General features: G+C 36.3%; 1 protein-coding gene across 1 annotated transcript in view; it reads left to right on the forward strand.

Moving 5' to 3' along the window:
* LOC143027169 (uncharacterized) overlaps positions 1-17,500 on the forward strand; it is a 725,227-nt gene that overhangs the window by 621,997 nt on the left and 85,730 nt on the right. Inside the window, exons 4-5 of the mRNA XM_076188265.1 lie at positions 3,907-4,008; positions 11,921-12,029. Coding sequence (XP_076044380.1) covers positions 3,907-4,008; positions 11,921-12,029 — 211 coding nt within the window. The remainder of the gene's footprint in view (positions 1-3,906; positions 4,009-11,920; positions 12,030-17,500) is intronic.

Consider the following 17,500-nt stretch of genomic DNA (forward strand, 5'->3'; position numbering starts at 1 on the left):
TCCTCAGTAAATTTAACTGGTGATAGTAGCTCTTTCCCTGATGTCCAGTATCTCTTGTAGCTACCTTATAGTTTTCCTGCAGTTCTGTCTTAGAAAAAGGAGGGAACGGGGAGAGAAAAGGGGTGGGGGGAAGGAAGAGGAGGAGGAGGAGAACACTGGGAAAGGATGAGAATGCTGGCCCAAACGTCCGTGGGCGAAATGTCCACAAAGGGTGGTTTAGATATTTAAAATTTTGCTGGCCATGGGCATACACCAAAACAACTTCTCCAACCTGTCTCAGTTCTCTTGTAGGTAAGGGGGACATCAAAAGGGGAAAGGGAAATGGGAAAAGAGGGAGGGAAAAGGGAATTGAGATTGGTAGAGTGACATAGCTCTCTCATCCTCAAAATGAAACAGTCGGTTATTTCCCATGATAAAGACCAGTAAACAGACATATGAAAAATAAGTGAATAAACAAATGAATATGTGAATGAATAAATGAATAAATAGATAAATGAATATATAAATGAATGAATGAATAAAAATGAATGAATTAATTGATTAATTAATCAATAGATGAATGAATGAATAAATAAATGAGTATATTAATAAATAAACTAGAGAAATCAATAGTTAGCTAAGTAGATAAAACAATAGATGAATACAAACATGAACAATATATATATATATATATATATATATATATATATATATATATATATACATATGTATACATATATATATATACATATATATATGTATATATATATATATATACATATATATATATATATATATACATATATATATATATATATATATATATATATATATTACCTTTCTTACCAGTCTCCTGTTAAGCATTAAAGCTTGTCAGTCGTTTTGCCTTATGTAGCCCCTCCATCTGATCCTGTCCCCATATAGATGCTGGTTTTCGATGTTTTCAAGATTCTTTTCCCTGGCTTTCACAGCTCTACTAATGTTGTCCCTCCACCTCACTCTGGATCTTCCTACTAGTCTTGTTCCTTCATGTCTCCACTCATAATATTTTCTTGAATATCTGTTGATGTTCACTCTTTGCATATGACCAAACCATCGTAGCTGTCCTTTCTCATTGAATTTAAGGATATTTTTTCATTCTAATTCTTGTCTGATGGAAACATCCCGGATTCTATCTCTTCTGGTGACATAAATATAATCAAGATGCCGACGTCGGCATTATCGACTACCCACTTGCTCCTTATGCCGCCTACGTAGGCGTCACCGTATGGAAGTGCTTAAATAATAAACAAACAGGTAAATAGTAAATAATAATAAGTTGACATATAACTAATGATAAATGAAAATCAGACAGACAAATGATAACAAAATCTTAAAACTTTCATTTCTGTTGCTTGAATTTTATTTCCAACCTTGGTGGTAAGCGACCAAGCCTCGTGCCCATATGTAACTATAGGTCGTAGTATACTCGTATATAAGTTGGTCTTTACTTCCTTGGCACATGGCTGTCTTTAATGAGTGGATACAGTAAGTAGAGAGTCGCGTTAAATTTTGTGATCCTGTTATTTATCTCAATCAAGGTATCATTTTCTGTGCCGAGAACTACTATCTAAACTGATTTATTTGGTACAAAATTGTATTTCCTAATCTCACGTGCGTGTCTTCTTGATTTCTACTCAGCAGCATAACCTCTGCTTTTCCCTTATTAATCTTCATACCTTTGGCTGATGATTCTTCATTCCAAACTAAAATGAACCTCTGTAACACTTCTTCAGTTTCTGCTATCAATGCCAGATCGTCTGCGTAGCCAAATATTTCTCCTTCCGCTCTTCTCGTCACTAACTTTCCACAACATTCCATGAAAATGATGAATAAGACTGGGGGAAGCACACTTCCTTGTTTTACTCCTGAGGTTATGCTAAACCATTTCCCATTTCCCTGCTGGGTCTTAACATGGCATGAATCGTTTATGTGCGTGCTTTTTTTTTTTAAGTTTGAGAGGAATGTTATACTCATATATATGTGAATGTAGGGCAACGATGGTTCTTGATCTGCCTTGTCGGCTTGTTCGCTGCCAGCGATGTCAACATGAGATGGTACATACATATACCAAGGCTTTTTCCCCCTTCCAAGGGAGGTAGCCAAAAAGGGAAAGGCATAAAAACACTCCCACCCATTTCATCCCTAAATACACTCCACACCCCTCCCACCCTCCCTCTCATCTGAGCACCTCCTGGATGACGGGTCATCCCTGCACCCTGCCCACCGCCCTGGGTCAGAAGCAGTGTCGCAAGACACAGCACATCCACAGCAAGGCCGCTTCATTTAATCGGCGACCCCCCCTCTCCGTCCCCCTTTGCAGATGGTACCTAACAGAAAGATACAGATTTGAAGCAGTTGGAGATGCGGATGTTCCATGACTAGATGTTGTGGACCAGTGGGTGGGGGATAACTATGGGAATATCCGAGGTGATTATTTAAAATGCGGTGGTGGGGGGCGTGAATGTAGGGTGTCGATGGTGGCAAAGTGTTCAACAGTGAAGAATAGAGCGATGGTATGCGGGTGAGGGGTTGGATTCTGTCTCGGTTGGGGACATTGCTGCGTAACTTACTTTGTGGATACAGCGGGAGGAATCAGGTTATATGTTAACATCTATTGAATAAGTCGATACCCACGAGGGAGATTCTTGCGATATAATCTAATTAATTCTACTTTATTTCATAATTATCTTATTGGTTATTTGATTCATTTGATTCGTCTGTTTATCTATTTGTTTGTTTATATATCTGTTTATTTGTTTATCAATTTAATTTTATTTCTATTTCTATTTATCTATTTATTCATTTATATATTCATTTATTATTTTGTTCTGTTGACAAAAGTGAGGCAGGGGGGTACTGGAGATAGTAGCTAGGGAGTTCTGGGAAGGTATTGTAATGAGATGGACTTTGTCGGCTATTTCCGGGGAGAGTAATAAGCCTGTGATTCTCTAGTCATATTGATAAGCAGGTTCCAGGTATTTATCGAATTCCTGGTGGGTTTTAGAGGACTTCATTATTTGAGTGATTGGACTATTAAGGGACTCCTTGATGCTGTAGTGATATCAAAAGACATTTGATGTCCAGTGAAGGTGACCGTTTTCTATGTACAAGCATTTTAGTTGGAAGTTACGTAAGGTCTTGCGACACTGCTTCTGACCCAGGGCAGTGGACAAGATGCAGTGATGACCCGTCATCCAGGAGGTGCCAAGATAAGAGGGAGGGAAGAGGGTAGAGGGGAGTGGAGTATGTAGGGGATGGAATGGCTGGGAGTGGTTTCTGTGCTTTTGTTTTTTGGCTACCTCCCGTGTAAGGGAGAGAAAAGCCTTTGGTATATGTCTATATGTATGTTACGTAAGGTATCTGTGCTGAGTTGCAGGCCGAAGGAAAAATATTAAGTCCAGCACCTAGAGGGCTGTCGATGCGACGGCGTAGGAGAGGGCTTGGCATCTGTTTTCGAATTTGCTTTGTATGAGGAACTGGTATGAATTCGATAGCGACCATCTGCTTGTGAACCAGCTTGCGCAGGATGGCAGTTTTAGGATATTGCATGCTCAGAAACGGGGTCCTTTTAAATGTTTAAGATTGGAGGGTGTTTTTTCAGTTGTATTGATGGAGTGTTATCGCAGGAACATTCTATACAGAAATGCGTATGTTTATGTGTGTGTGTGTGTGTGTGTGTGTGTGTGTGTGTGTGTGTGTGTGTGTGTGTGTGTGTGTGTGTGTGTGTGTGTGTGTGTGTGTGTGTGTGTGTGTGTGTGTGTGTGTGTGTGTGCGTGTATGTGCGTGCATCAGTATGAATAAAATGTGTTTGTTTTATTGACCCCAGTCAGTCCCTTGACGCTGAAGGCACTAAAACCATGTTTCCTTGTTTTTTGTCATTGGCAGGTGTCCTGGATCCGGCGTCGTGATTATCACCTCATTACTGTGGGAAGACAGACCTACAGCAGTGACCAGCGCTTCCAAGTTACCTACGCAAAAAATAAAAACGTAAGTTTATCATGGATTTCATTTCATATGTACAATAAACTTCCCACTTTGAGTCTGGTGTTTACGCTTCTCCCTTTCAATATATATATATATATATATATATATATATATATATATATGTATATATATATATATATGTATATATATATATAAACCTATATACATATGCACGTACACACACACACACACACACACACACACACACACACACACATATATATATATATATATATATATATATATATATATGTATATATGTATATCTATATGTACATATGTATATATTATATATATCAATATGTCTATATATGATATATATATGTAATATATGTATATGTACATATATATATATACATATATATATATATATATATATATATATATAAATAATTATTATTCATTATGACAAATTTAAGGAAATAGAGGAAATGGTAACACGGGAAGAGCTTTGACTTTTATTATTGAGATTTCGACTTTCAGGTCTTTTTCAAGGTTAGATATATCTAGATGATAGATACACAATTATATATCTTTTACGTATGTTGTTTGCTCCTCTCCCTTTGTCATGGGCTCCAATCGTTGATTGCTAATGTTTCCTCTGGGGGGAGACCAGGCAATGATTCCTCGTCAGTTGTTATCGAAATTATTTTCACTAAATTCTGCAGCTTCTATAATTGTTCCCATTTTCTTCTTGAGTTCTTGGTGTAGTATTTCTGTTTTTTTTCCAATTTGGTAAATGTCCTGTTTTTTCCCATGTGTGTTACAAGTTATTTGCTGGTCATGTTTGATATGACGTAGGTTTTGAGTTGTTATGTTTTTTGTTTTGTTTTTGTTTTTTGTGATCCTTTGTCCGCTCTCCGTAGTATTACTGATCACATCCGATACTGGGGATTTTGTAATCAATGCCATTTTCATTTTTAAAGTCTTTTGTTTTGTTTTGTATTATTTTTCTATTCTTTGTCCTATGTTATTAGCTTAATGTTATATATATATATATATATATACATATATATATATTATTTATATACGTATATATGTATATATATATATATATATATATATATATATATATATATACTTGTTGCTGTTGACAATATTCATTTTGCTTTCGTTTTTGACTGTATAACTAATCTCTTTGAATGCTTTAATTTTGAAATATTGAAACAATGTGTTTTATTTAATCTTCTATATTTTGTGTGCTACATATTCTGTATGCACGTAGGAAGAGTCCAATAGTTCTTCCTGATTTAATTTTTTCACTGTAACCTGAATGACAGTTAACACAATATTCTTTGTTGTTTTGTTTTCTGTGTACTTTAGATTTTGCGCCGGATTTTGTTTTAATAATTGTTGTGCCCAAAAATCTTAAGCATCCTTCTTGTTCTTCTTTTGATGTGAATTTCATATTTCCTTCAACATTATTTAGTAATCGGACTTTGTTTAGAATGTTTGTGGTTTTGAGTGTTGTGAATAATATATTCCTTACATACCATAGCCATGTGGTGTGTTTGCCTATAATTCTTTTGTATGTTGTCTATTTCTAATGTCTTTAAGAAAAGATTTGCAGCTACCTCACTAAATGGCGACCCCATAAGGACACCATGGTATTGCCTATATTCTTCTTGGTTAAATGCAAAGGGGTCGAAGTTAATGCATTAAGAATTTACTTGTAAATAATCTGGTTTTGGAATTGGTAGTTCATTATCACCTAATTTTTCTGTTATTCTTTTCATAGCGTCCAGGGCTCCATTTACTGGGATATTTGTAAAAAGCGATATGACGTCTAGGCTGTATAATTTCTTATTTTTGATTGTATATATTTTAATCTATTTATCGTATCTCCTGAGACTGGAAAAATATAGAAATACAACACTAAGGACTCAACAATGAGAACAATTATAGCAGCTGCAGAAATAAGTAATAATAATTCCAATAACAACGAAAATAAGGGAGAAGTAAACAACACACGTAAAATATATATATCTGTGTATCTATCCTCTAGATGTAGCTTACCATGAGAGTGGCATGAATGTCGAAACGTCGGTAATATAAAATCAAAGCATTTCTCGTGTTTCCGTTTCCTTTCCGTCCTCATATATATATACAGTATATATATATATATGTATATATATATGTATATATGTATATATATATATGTATATGTATATATATATAAATATATATGTATATATATATACATATATAAATATATATATATATGTATATATATATACATATATATATACATATATATATATATATATATATATATATATATACATATATACATTGACTATATTATGACAAATAAGAGTGAAGGTGGAGGAGTCAGACGAGGGGTAACGGGAAAATTTTAAGGCTTTAACGTTTTGACCCGCAGGGTCCTAATCACAAAGCTAATAACTGAAACATAACAGGGGATTTTATACATAGACGTGTCATCTCATGGAACGCCTAGGAGAGCTTGTTAATAATAAAAGAATACACACATAAAATAACAAGCTCTCTGAAGCATCGCATAAGCTGACCCGTCTATGTATAAAAACCCCTTTTATATTTGAGTTGTTAGCTTTGTGATCAAGACCGCTAAAGCATTAGAATTCTCCCATTATTTCTCGTCTCCTTCCTCCACCCTCAGTCTTATATATATATATATATATATATAAATATATATATATATGTATATATATACATATATATATATCTTTATATATATATACACATATGTATATATATGTATATATATATTTATATATATACGTATATATATACATATATATATATATTTATATATATATTTATGAAGGTGGAAAAAGAAGTCACGGGTCTAGTTCCTAGTTTGTAAGTTTCTTCCTGGCTGGTTTCGTTCTATACTTCTTCAGAGGAATGTGACTCCTTGGAGGTGGGCTCCGTTTTTGTTGCTCCAAGGAGGGAATGTGGTCCTATTCTTACTATGCATACCACCAGCTTCACCCCAGAGTCACATTCCTCTGAAGAAGCATAGAGCGAAACCAGTCAGGAATAAACTCAGAAACTCGGAACTAGACCCATGACATCTTTTTCCACCTTCATCAACTTGTCACAATGTCCCAGCTATGTATTTATATATATATATATATATATATATATGTATATATATATATGTATATATATATACATATATATATACATATATATGTACATATTATATATATATACCTATACATATAGTATATACATTTATATATATATATATATACATATATATGTACATATATATATATATATATATATATATATATATATATATATGCGTGTAGAAATATATATATATATATATATATATATATATATATATATATATATATATATATATGTGTGTGTGTGTGTGTGTGTGTGTGTGTGTGTGTGTGTGTGTGTGTGTGTGTGTGTGTGTGTATGCGTGTGTGTGCGTGTAGATATATATATATATATATAAATATATATATATATACATGTATGTATATATGTATGTATATATTCATATATATATATATATATATGTATGTATGTATGTATATATACATATATATATATGTATATATATATATATATATATAATGTGTTTTGTAATTTATACAAAAAACTATCTTTTTTCGAAATATAATTGAGATAACAAAAAAGAATAATGAAAATGTTTCATCGCATATATCACAAAAACTTACATGTGTTTTCCACAACTAAAAACATCCAAGGCCACTCTGCTTAAAGGAAGACATGACCCAGATGAATTAAAGTGCCCCAGTTAAACAGGGAAGAATGGACACATATTTTCAATTTTAATTTAAACCTCAATATTATCCGGATTGTACATTAATCCTCTCAGAAATAATTTAATTAAAATATAGTGTGTAATTAGCATTTACTGACATACACATATGTAGATATAGAAACAACGCACATTCACACACAAATACACGCAATATACACCAGCACACTTGTTCACACACGAGTACAAATGCACATACATATAAACCTACAAAAGTGTATGCACAAACCAAACAACGCAACAATGCACAAACGTAATAAAACACACAGGCACACACACTGACACTCACAAACACACACACGCACAAATACATAGAGAAACATGCACAAGCACTAACACATACACACACACACACACGCACACACACAAACACACACACAGACACACACACCCAACTCCCCGCCCACGAGAGTCGAAATAACGACCCGAAGCGCAGCAGGGCCGAAATTATTTCGGTATCGCTGCGCTTCGGGTCGTTACTCCTACTCTCGTGGGCGGGGAGTTGGGTGTGTGTGTGTGTATAAGGTCATAGCATTATCCATAGATCGGTCATACGAGCTCTGAGCTCTCTTCCGGGAGGGAAATAGCTGTCGATCACGAGTCCAACACATGATCCAAAAGACCAAGGTGAATACATATAAACACACACACACACACACACACACACACACACACACACACACACACACACACACACACACACACACACACACACACACACACACACACACACACACACACACACACACACACACACACACACACACACACACACACTACTGGCTCCTACTTTCCCCCTTGACTCCTTAAAAAAAGAAGACGAAGAAAGAAAATAAGGCGCGCTTTGCACTGTTGAACCCCTGGAACCCGGACCATAAAACTTAGACGAACTCGAGATAAAAAAGGGCGACGCTGATGACTCTGCAATTAAGGAATCCAAATGGTCGAGTGGGTAGGGCCATCTCGCGATAACCCTGAAAATGTCAACTCTGTTTGCGCAGAGGGACGGGTCTATATCTCTTCAAGGTTCTTTTAGATATTTTAGGTTGTGTGATTCAAATCAATTGAAGTGAAAAGGTTTAACATTCCTGGTCCCGATGTAGACTGGCCCCCTATGGTCTAAAGAACAATCAGCTCTGTATAACTTTTTGAAGCTTATTACTCTACTCAGTCACCCAAATATTTGATATGATAAACCTGTTGATATACATATACACATAACAAGTTTCTATCTATATATCTGTGTGTGTGTGTGTGTGTGTGTGTGTGTGTGTGTGTGTGTGTGTGTGTGTGTGTGTGTGTGTGTGTGTGTGTGTGTGTGTGTGTGTGTGTGTGTGTGTGTGTGTGTGTGTGTGTGTGTGTGTGTGCGTGTGTGTGTGAGTCACCATGGTCTTGGATCACGTGTTGGAGTCGTGTGTGTGTGTGTGTGTGTGTGTGTGTGTGTGTGTGTGTGTGTGTGTGTGTGTGTGTGTGTGTGTGTGTGTGTGTGTGTGTGTGTGTGTGTGTGTGTGTGTGTGTGTGTGTGCGTGTGTGTGTGTGAGTCACCATGGTCTTGGATCACGTGTTGGAGTCGTGTGTGTGTGTGTGTGTGTGTGTGTGTGTGTGTGTGTGTGTGTGTGTGTGTGTGTGTGTGTGTGTGTGTGTGTGTGTGTGTGTGTGTGTGTGTGTGTGTGTGTGTGTGTGCGTGTGTGTGTAGAAATGGAGAGACCGAGTGGTGTCAGGTAAAAGTGGAACTGAGACAAGGATGTGTTATGTCGCAATGAGTGTTCAATGTGTACATAGATGGGGGGGAGGGGTCGGAGGTAAATACTAGGGTAATGGACAGGGGATTGTGGATGGTTAAAGAAAACGGAGAAAAATGGGAGATAAGCCAGTTGTTGTTTGTTGATGACGCTGTGCTTGTAACAGGATCAGAGGAGGGATTAAGGAAGTTAGTAACGGAATTTGGGAAGGTGTGTGAAGGAGGAAAGTTGAAGGTAAATGTGGTTATAAGTAAGGTGATGAGATGACAGTGGGAGATGATGGCAGCATATTGAAAGTGAGTATTAAGGGAGAGAGACCGGAGGAAATGGATAGTTTTTGATTCTTGGGTGCGAATGTGACGGGAAAGGGAGGAGTGGAGTTGAAGGTAGAATGTAGATTGAGAGAAGCAAGTAAATGCCTTGGGGGATTAGAAAGTGTAATGAGAAGTAGACATTCGGGAATGGATGCTAAGAGGAGGTTGTATGAAGGAGTGATTATGCTGACAGCACTCTTTGGGGCAGAAACATGGAACATAAGAGAGGAAGAGATTAAATGTGTTTGAGATGAAGTGCATGAGAAGTATGGTAGGGATTACTAGGCTGGATAGAGTGAGAAACGAGGAGGTGAGGAGGAGAGCGGGGGTGGAAAGGGAATTGGGAGATAGGATTGATAAGAGAGTACTGGCATGTTTTGGACACATGAAAAGAATGAGTGAAGAAAGATTAGTAAAAGAGGTGTGAAAGGCACAGGTGGAAGGAGTGAACATGAGAGGACGACCAAGGATGAGATGGATGGGTGGGGTAAAGGGGCATTGGGGAAGAGAGGAATGTCTGTTGAGTAAGGAAGGGAGAAGACAGAAGATAGGGATAAATTGAGAATGGTTATGCATGGAAGATGCTGTGATGCATAGAAGGGAATGGGTGGAGGATGGAAGGGAGGTGAGGGAGTATGTTTGAATGATATTTTGACACAACCCAAAGGTATATATCCCCGTCTTTTCTTTTTCTCCATGAGGGGACGCAGAGGGGGGTTAGTCGCTGATAAAATGAAGTGGCTTTGCTGCGGACGTGCTGTGTCTTACTACATTGCCTCTGACCCAGAGCAGTGGGCGAGATGCAAGGATGATCCGTCATCCAGGAGGAGCCAAGAAAAGAGAGAGGGAGGGGGTGGTGAATGGGTGTGGAGTATGTGGGGATGAAATGGGTTGGAGTGGATTTATGCCTTTGACTTTGGCTACCTCCCTTGTAAGGGGGGAAAAAGCCATTTAGTTAAATAAGACTGATTTTATGTGGGCAGGGAGAGTCATATCACGTTTTTAATTCATTCAGTTTTAGATTTATTAAGATTTTTAGAAGATGAATTAAAAATATATATATATGACTCTCCCTGCCCACACAATAATCAATTTTATCAAACTATGTGTTTTGGATTCAAATTTTGAATTTAATGGTGAATTATATATGCAGAGATTTGGAATGGGAATAGGGAATCCCCTGTCTCTAGTCTAGTGTAATTTGTGTATGGACTTTTTGAAAGATATATCTTACCAAATATTCTTTCAAAGAATTTCATTTGGCATAGATATGTAGGTGATACATTGTGCATGTGACCTAATGACCAACATTTAGATAACTTTATGTTAAAATCAATAGTTTGGTACCGTCTATTGAGTTTACTATGGAGATTGAACATGATAATAGTTTGCCCTTTTTAGATGTCATGATCTGGTAAGAGTTTTAAGTTAGATTTTTATAGGAAACCAACTAATCTTCTTTCATATATACGTTTTTACTCATATCACCATCTTAAGACCAAAATTTTTGTTTTTTCTTCAATGTTTTATGAGCATTTAGAGTTTGCTGCATTGAATTTTTAGATAATGAAATAGAAAAAAAAATATGACATTGGAAATTAATAAAAATATCCTAAACATATAATTGATAATGACCAACAGTTAGACAATTTGATGTTAAAATTAAATAGTTTGGTATCGTCTATTAAGTTTACTGGGGGGGTAAATATACATATATACATATTTTAGTTTTTATAAGGAACTTTTGTAGACCTCCAGCAATTCAGATGTGGTTAACAAGGTTTATTGTAAAAACTCTAATATGCTCTACATCGGCCAGTTAGGGAAAGAAATTAAAATCAGTACAGTTAAGTAATGGTCTTTCTCAACATAAAGCCATTCACGACCATCATATTGATAAGTGTGGCTCCAGGATTTTAACAAAACTAAAATTTTCATAGAAAGAAATGTATTTGAAATTCTTCAACCTAGACTAAGAAGTGGCCAGTCTTTTTCTATCATAAGGAAATGTTATCACATGAAAATGAAATATAATGGTTATTTTATCTTATTTTTACTTTCCTCCCCAGGACTGGCAGCTACATATCCGGTATGCGCAAGTCCACGACGCAGGAGTTTACGAATGTCAGGTCTCGTCTCATCCTCCGATCAGCCTTTTCTCCAAGCTCAACGTTGTAGGTACGTTACCAGAACATACGGAGACCTAAGACCTGTTTTATTTTCATTCTTTTAACTCTGTTTCAAGCTCAACGTTGTAGGTACGTTACCAGAACAGACGAAGACCTAGAACCTGTTTTATTTTCATTCTTTTAACTCTGTTCCAAGCCCAATGTTTGTAGGTACGTTATCAGAACAGACGAAGACCTAAGACCTGTTTTATTTTCATTCTTTTAACTCTGTTCCAAGCTCAACGTTGTAGGTACGTTACCAGAACATACGAAGACCTAAGACCTGTTTTATTTTCATTCTTTTAACTCTGTTTCAAGCTCAATGTTGTAGGTACGTTACCAGAACAGACGAAGACCTAAGACCTGTTTTATTTTCATTCTTTTAACTCTGTTCCAAGCTCAACGTTGTAGGTACGTTACCAGAACAGACGAAGACCTAGAACCTGTTTTATTTTCATTCTTTTAACTCTGTTCCAAGCTCAATGTTGTAGGTACGTTGCCATAACATACGAAGACCTAAGACCTGTTTTATTTGTTATTCTTTTAACTCTGTTCCAAGCTCAATGTTTGTAGTTACGTTACTAGAACAGATGGAGTCTTGGGACCTGTTCGATTTTTATTCTTTTCTGTTCCAAAATCGATGTTTTAGATAAGTTATCATAATTTATGAAGCTTTGGAGCCTGTTCTATTTCGTTTTCTTCAATAGTGTTCATGTGTTGTCGGAACAAGTACCTAGTTGGAAAATACCTTCCTTTTCACGTTTTTTTTTTTCAAGCTTAATCATTGTTCTATGTTATAGGAATTGATGGATATTATCAAACTATTTTACTTTCGTTTCTTTGTTTCTTTTCTTTATATTTTTCATTAATGTTGTTGGTATAGTCACCAGAACAGATAATCGAAGTCCGGTGTTTTTTTGTTGTTGTTGTTTTTTTCAACGATTATATCTTCTTAACCACTTTTTATATACATTCTATTATATAAAATATTTTACTACATTAGCACCTTTCACCATACAAAGAGATTACTGATAATATATCTGTATTAGGGAAAAAGCACAGCCGTTTAGTTCAAGTCATAGGACACGGAAACCAGCAACCCAAAAGTAGTTCTGTGTCGTCATTGACATTTTTTTTCCTGATTGAAAACAAAACGATTTTATTCGTCCTGTATATATAAAATATTTTTCTAGATTAGCAGTTTTCACCATACAAAGAGACCACTGATAATATATCTTTATTACGGGAAAACTACAGCCGTTTGGTTCAAGTCATAGGACACGGAAACTTACAACCCAAAAGCAGTTCTGTGTCGTCATTGATATTTTCTTCCTAACTGACAACAAACGATTCTATTCGTCCTGTCCTCACCATTGCGTGTAAGTTGAGGAAATAGATTCAGGGGTAAAAGAGGGTCAAGGCCTTCAGCCCCATTCTTCTTCATATTCAACCTCCACAAATTGAAATTGCCTTCTATCATATGGGGCAACAACCAAAAGAATGTTTCTCTTCCTTTTAAAAAAAATGAATAAGTGAATAAATATATAAGTAAATGAATGAGTTATTAAATAGATGAACAAATAGATAAATAGATAAGTAAGTATATATATATATATATATATATATATGCATATATATATACATATACTTATACACGCACACACACACACACACACACACACACACACACACACATACACACATTTTTTGTAAAAAAAAAAAAAAAAAAAAAAATCTTCCTTTTGGGACAACATAAAACACGTTTCTCTTCACGCAATTTTCCTAGATTGAAGTCCATCTTATGAGTTTTAACTTTTCCACATCGTAATTCATTTTTCTTATAATTTTGCTCGAAAAGATATGAACAATCAATAAACCATTAGTAAATGAATTTCCACAGGATCTGTTTAAATTTCCAATTCTCCGACGCGTTATTATCTTTTGCTTTTGCTGCTGACAGACTTTTTTCATTCAATGAAAACTTGTGTAGTACTGCATTTTGTTGTATATATTAATTCAATACCATGTTACCGTACCCAAACTTAAGAATATCATAGGTGGAGAATACTGTTTGGTAAATAGAGGTTGGATCTACAGATGCTGGGCTCGAAGATAGGAATTGTGTGAGAGCAAGACTGAAAGACTGAAGGAAAATTGACACAAGGGATGAAGGAAAGAGAGGAAATGTAAAGAGAGAGCAAAAGGAAAAAAATAGAAAACGGGAGAAGGAAATGCATACTCTCACTCACTCCGGTCACTCACTCCTGTGGTGGTCGGGCCACTTGCTGACCCCTCACCGCTAGCACCAAATGCCTCCAGACTCTACGGTCCTGTGCCACTGTCATCCAATCCTGGAAGGAAAAGCATACAAATAATAATGACAACTATTGTCTCCAGTTTCAGTGACTGGAAATCCGCATCTTCACACTGACTGGTAATTGTTTTCGTGGCCTACCATAGATCACTCAGAGAAGAAATAATGAACTGTTGTCTGTGATTCATAAATGTTGGACTGTTTCACTAGTTTCTATTAGTAGTTGGAGGTGATAATTTTCCTGTGTCAGATCTATTTATGTAAAGATTTGAAGGAAATACAGTGGAAATTAAGATACTCGGGTTCAGTCCGCTGCACCTCCGGATGAAGATGAGAATGCTGACGTTTTCTTTGATGGACTGCAGGCGACTCCCTCTGACGTCTATCGCAAAGGATTACCAATCGCTGTGGGCTACGTTCACACATACATACACATGCATATGTGCAAAAATAAAGGCAATACATATATATACGTATGTTCATTTCTATGTAGTTATTCATAATAATTGACAAGTAGTTTCACCAAATGGCCTCAAAGCCTCCTACATCTCTCTCTGGTAAGAAAAGTTTATCAGTTGTTTGTTGTATTAGTGTAAGACTGTTTTTATGTTATCGGCTGGTAAGGGGAAGAAGAGGGGAGTATTTGTTGGCTGTCAGTTCTTTTCTTCAACAAGTAAACGAATTAAAGATACTCGAAAGTTATTTGGGGTCTTAAGCATGGACCTGAGATCGAATGCTAGGTCCTTGGTGCTGTACCTCCAGACCCCCACGCGTAGACTCCTATTCTTGGTCATACATACATATATACGCACAACTATACATACAAATATACATACATGTGTTGACATACACGTGCCGGGGGACAAATGTACGAACATACAAACAAACTGAAGCAGAGGGAGGGACAGAAGTCAGACAGGACGGGAGACGAACAGGGTAAACAGCAGCCGGATGTGAACAGTTGTATAATACAGAGATAATATTTAGACGAGAGGCATTGCGACAGGAGGAAAGTAAGAGATTTGTCATCTAAGGGTCACCATATGACAGATATGAACGTGTTGCGCCTCATGCGTGTCACGTGACATTTCGTGATTGAGGCCGTTTAGTTTCAGCACGTCCGATTTCGTGGGCCACTCGGAGTCCCCCATCTGGGTTTATGGTCGACTGGCATTTCCCATAATGAAAACGAAAACCTCCCTGCAAAGGTCGAGGTCCTACCAAATCACAAAAGACAAATAGATAAAGGAATAGATCAACAATGTGTGAGTTGATAAGTAAATAAATAAGTAAACAAGTGAAGGGGAGTAAATGGAAAAAATATTTACGAAATTTCTGTCTGAGATGAGTAGATTCGCTTGGCGTTAAAGATAGAACATACGCCAGGCGTTAACGATAAAACATACACGGTGATCCATAAGTCAGTTCCTGGTGACGTCACCTACGCTGGTATTGACATATGTCTTCGCGAAATTTGATTAACGTAAGTGATTTTCCGTGTCATTAGAGGACAATGCTTCCTAGTTAAAGTTTTTTTTCAGAAGTGTTGTGGATTGAAACGAACAGAACTTTTCTTCTAAATTCTTTGAGTTTTATTAGTAATTGAAGAAATATTTATCTATTCATATGATTTTACCATATATTTTCTAATAATGCTTTGGGTAATACACAGCGTTGTCTTGTATATCTAGACTAATTCTCACTCAAGATAGAATGCTGATGAATTCTAGCTCTATTTTCATTTCTACGTACATGACTCGTCCACTTCGGCACGATGCTGGTTTTCCATCACAAAACGCAGCCTATACGTTATGTAAAAATTATTTCATCTTTGGATGATCTAACACTCGACATTTTCTAATAAAAGTCAATTCAAGTCAGTTAATTTTTTTCGTAGAAAAAAAAAAATCTTCAAATCACTGTTCCGGAGAGAACAGAAGAAAGAACATAAAGTGGAATGATATCACTGATCGTGACGCCAGGTTCATGAATCAGCAGAAACCGACAACGAAGAACAGAAAGAGATGGAATAGGACGAAAAATGAACATTTGAGCATTACCCATCGGAAGGTCGAGTTTCCCTTTACCCTCCATTTTTTCGCCTCCGCTTTGATATTGTGACATTTCGCTGATTACTTATTACTTAACTTGAGTATTTATGGACAGGATGCAGGGATGACCCGTCATCCAGGAGGTGCCAAGGTAAGAGGGAGGGAGGAGGGTGGAGGGGAGTGGAATATATAGGAAATGGAATGGGTGGGAGTGGTTTCTATGCCTTTTTCTTTTTGGCTACCCCCCGTGTAGGCGGAAAAAGCTTTTGGTATATGTATGTATGTATGCTGCGACACAACCGATACAGTAGTGCTATTAAGTTAAGTCACGAGTTCCGTAAGAGTTCGTTCATGTTGCTTAGTAATTACTTGCCTTGGCCAAAAACTTTATATCTTTGTGTCAATATTCAGTATCGTTATTGTGCGTTATTATGGCAATAGAAAACGTTGCCATTGTTTTTAAATGCTTGGTTTATGCGGTTTCATATATAATTACCGCTATTTACCAAATTCTTATCATTACATTATCATCATTGTGATTTATTACCCAATTATTTATTATTTTTCAGAAGGCATAACATTTCATTATTTTTTTTTTTCGTCTTAATTCTTACTCCTTTTTATCCTAATTTTGAATTTTATTAATTTTTATTTTCCTTTTCCTTTTTTTCACTTTTTCTTTTTCTTTACTTATTTATATATTTTTTTTACTTTCTTTTTTGTTTCATTTTCTTTTTCTATTTCTTTTCCTTTCCTTCTATTTTTTACTGACGACCAATAATTCTGATTTGTGTTATCTAGGAGACTGAGTAAGAACCATTTTTTCGATTTTTTATTTCTTCATGACCAACATAGCCACCATCAACACAAACAATGCCATTACGATCACCGCCATTATTTATCACTATCATATACCATCACCGAGACTATTCACCACCACCAACCAGCTCCACCACTATACACCACCACTCATAACCCCCAACACTTACCGTATACCAACGCCCACCAACTCTATCATCATAAAACCACTACCAACCACTATCCAACCACCACAACCACAACCACCGATCACCTCCACGCCACCACTACCACCTCCGATTCTTGCACCACTATTCA

The sequence above is a fragment of the Oratosquilla oratoria genome, chromosome 7 (assembly GCF_046742065.1).
Source record: "Oratosquilla oratoria isolate Oo_2021 chromosome 7, ASM4674206v1, whole genome shotgun sequence".
Lineage (NCBI taxonomy): Eukaryota > Metazoa > Arthropoda > Malacostraca > Stomatopoda > Squillidae > Oratosquilla > Oratosquilla oratoria.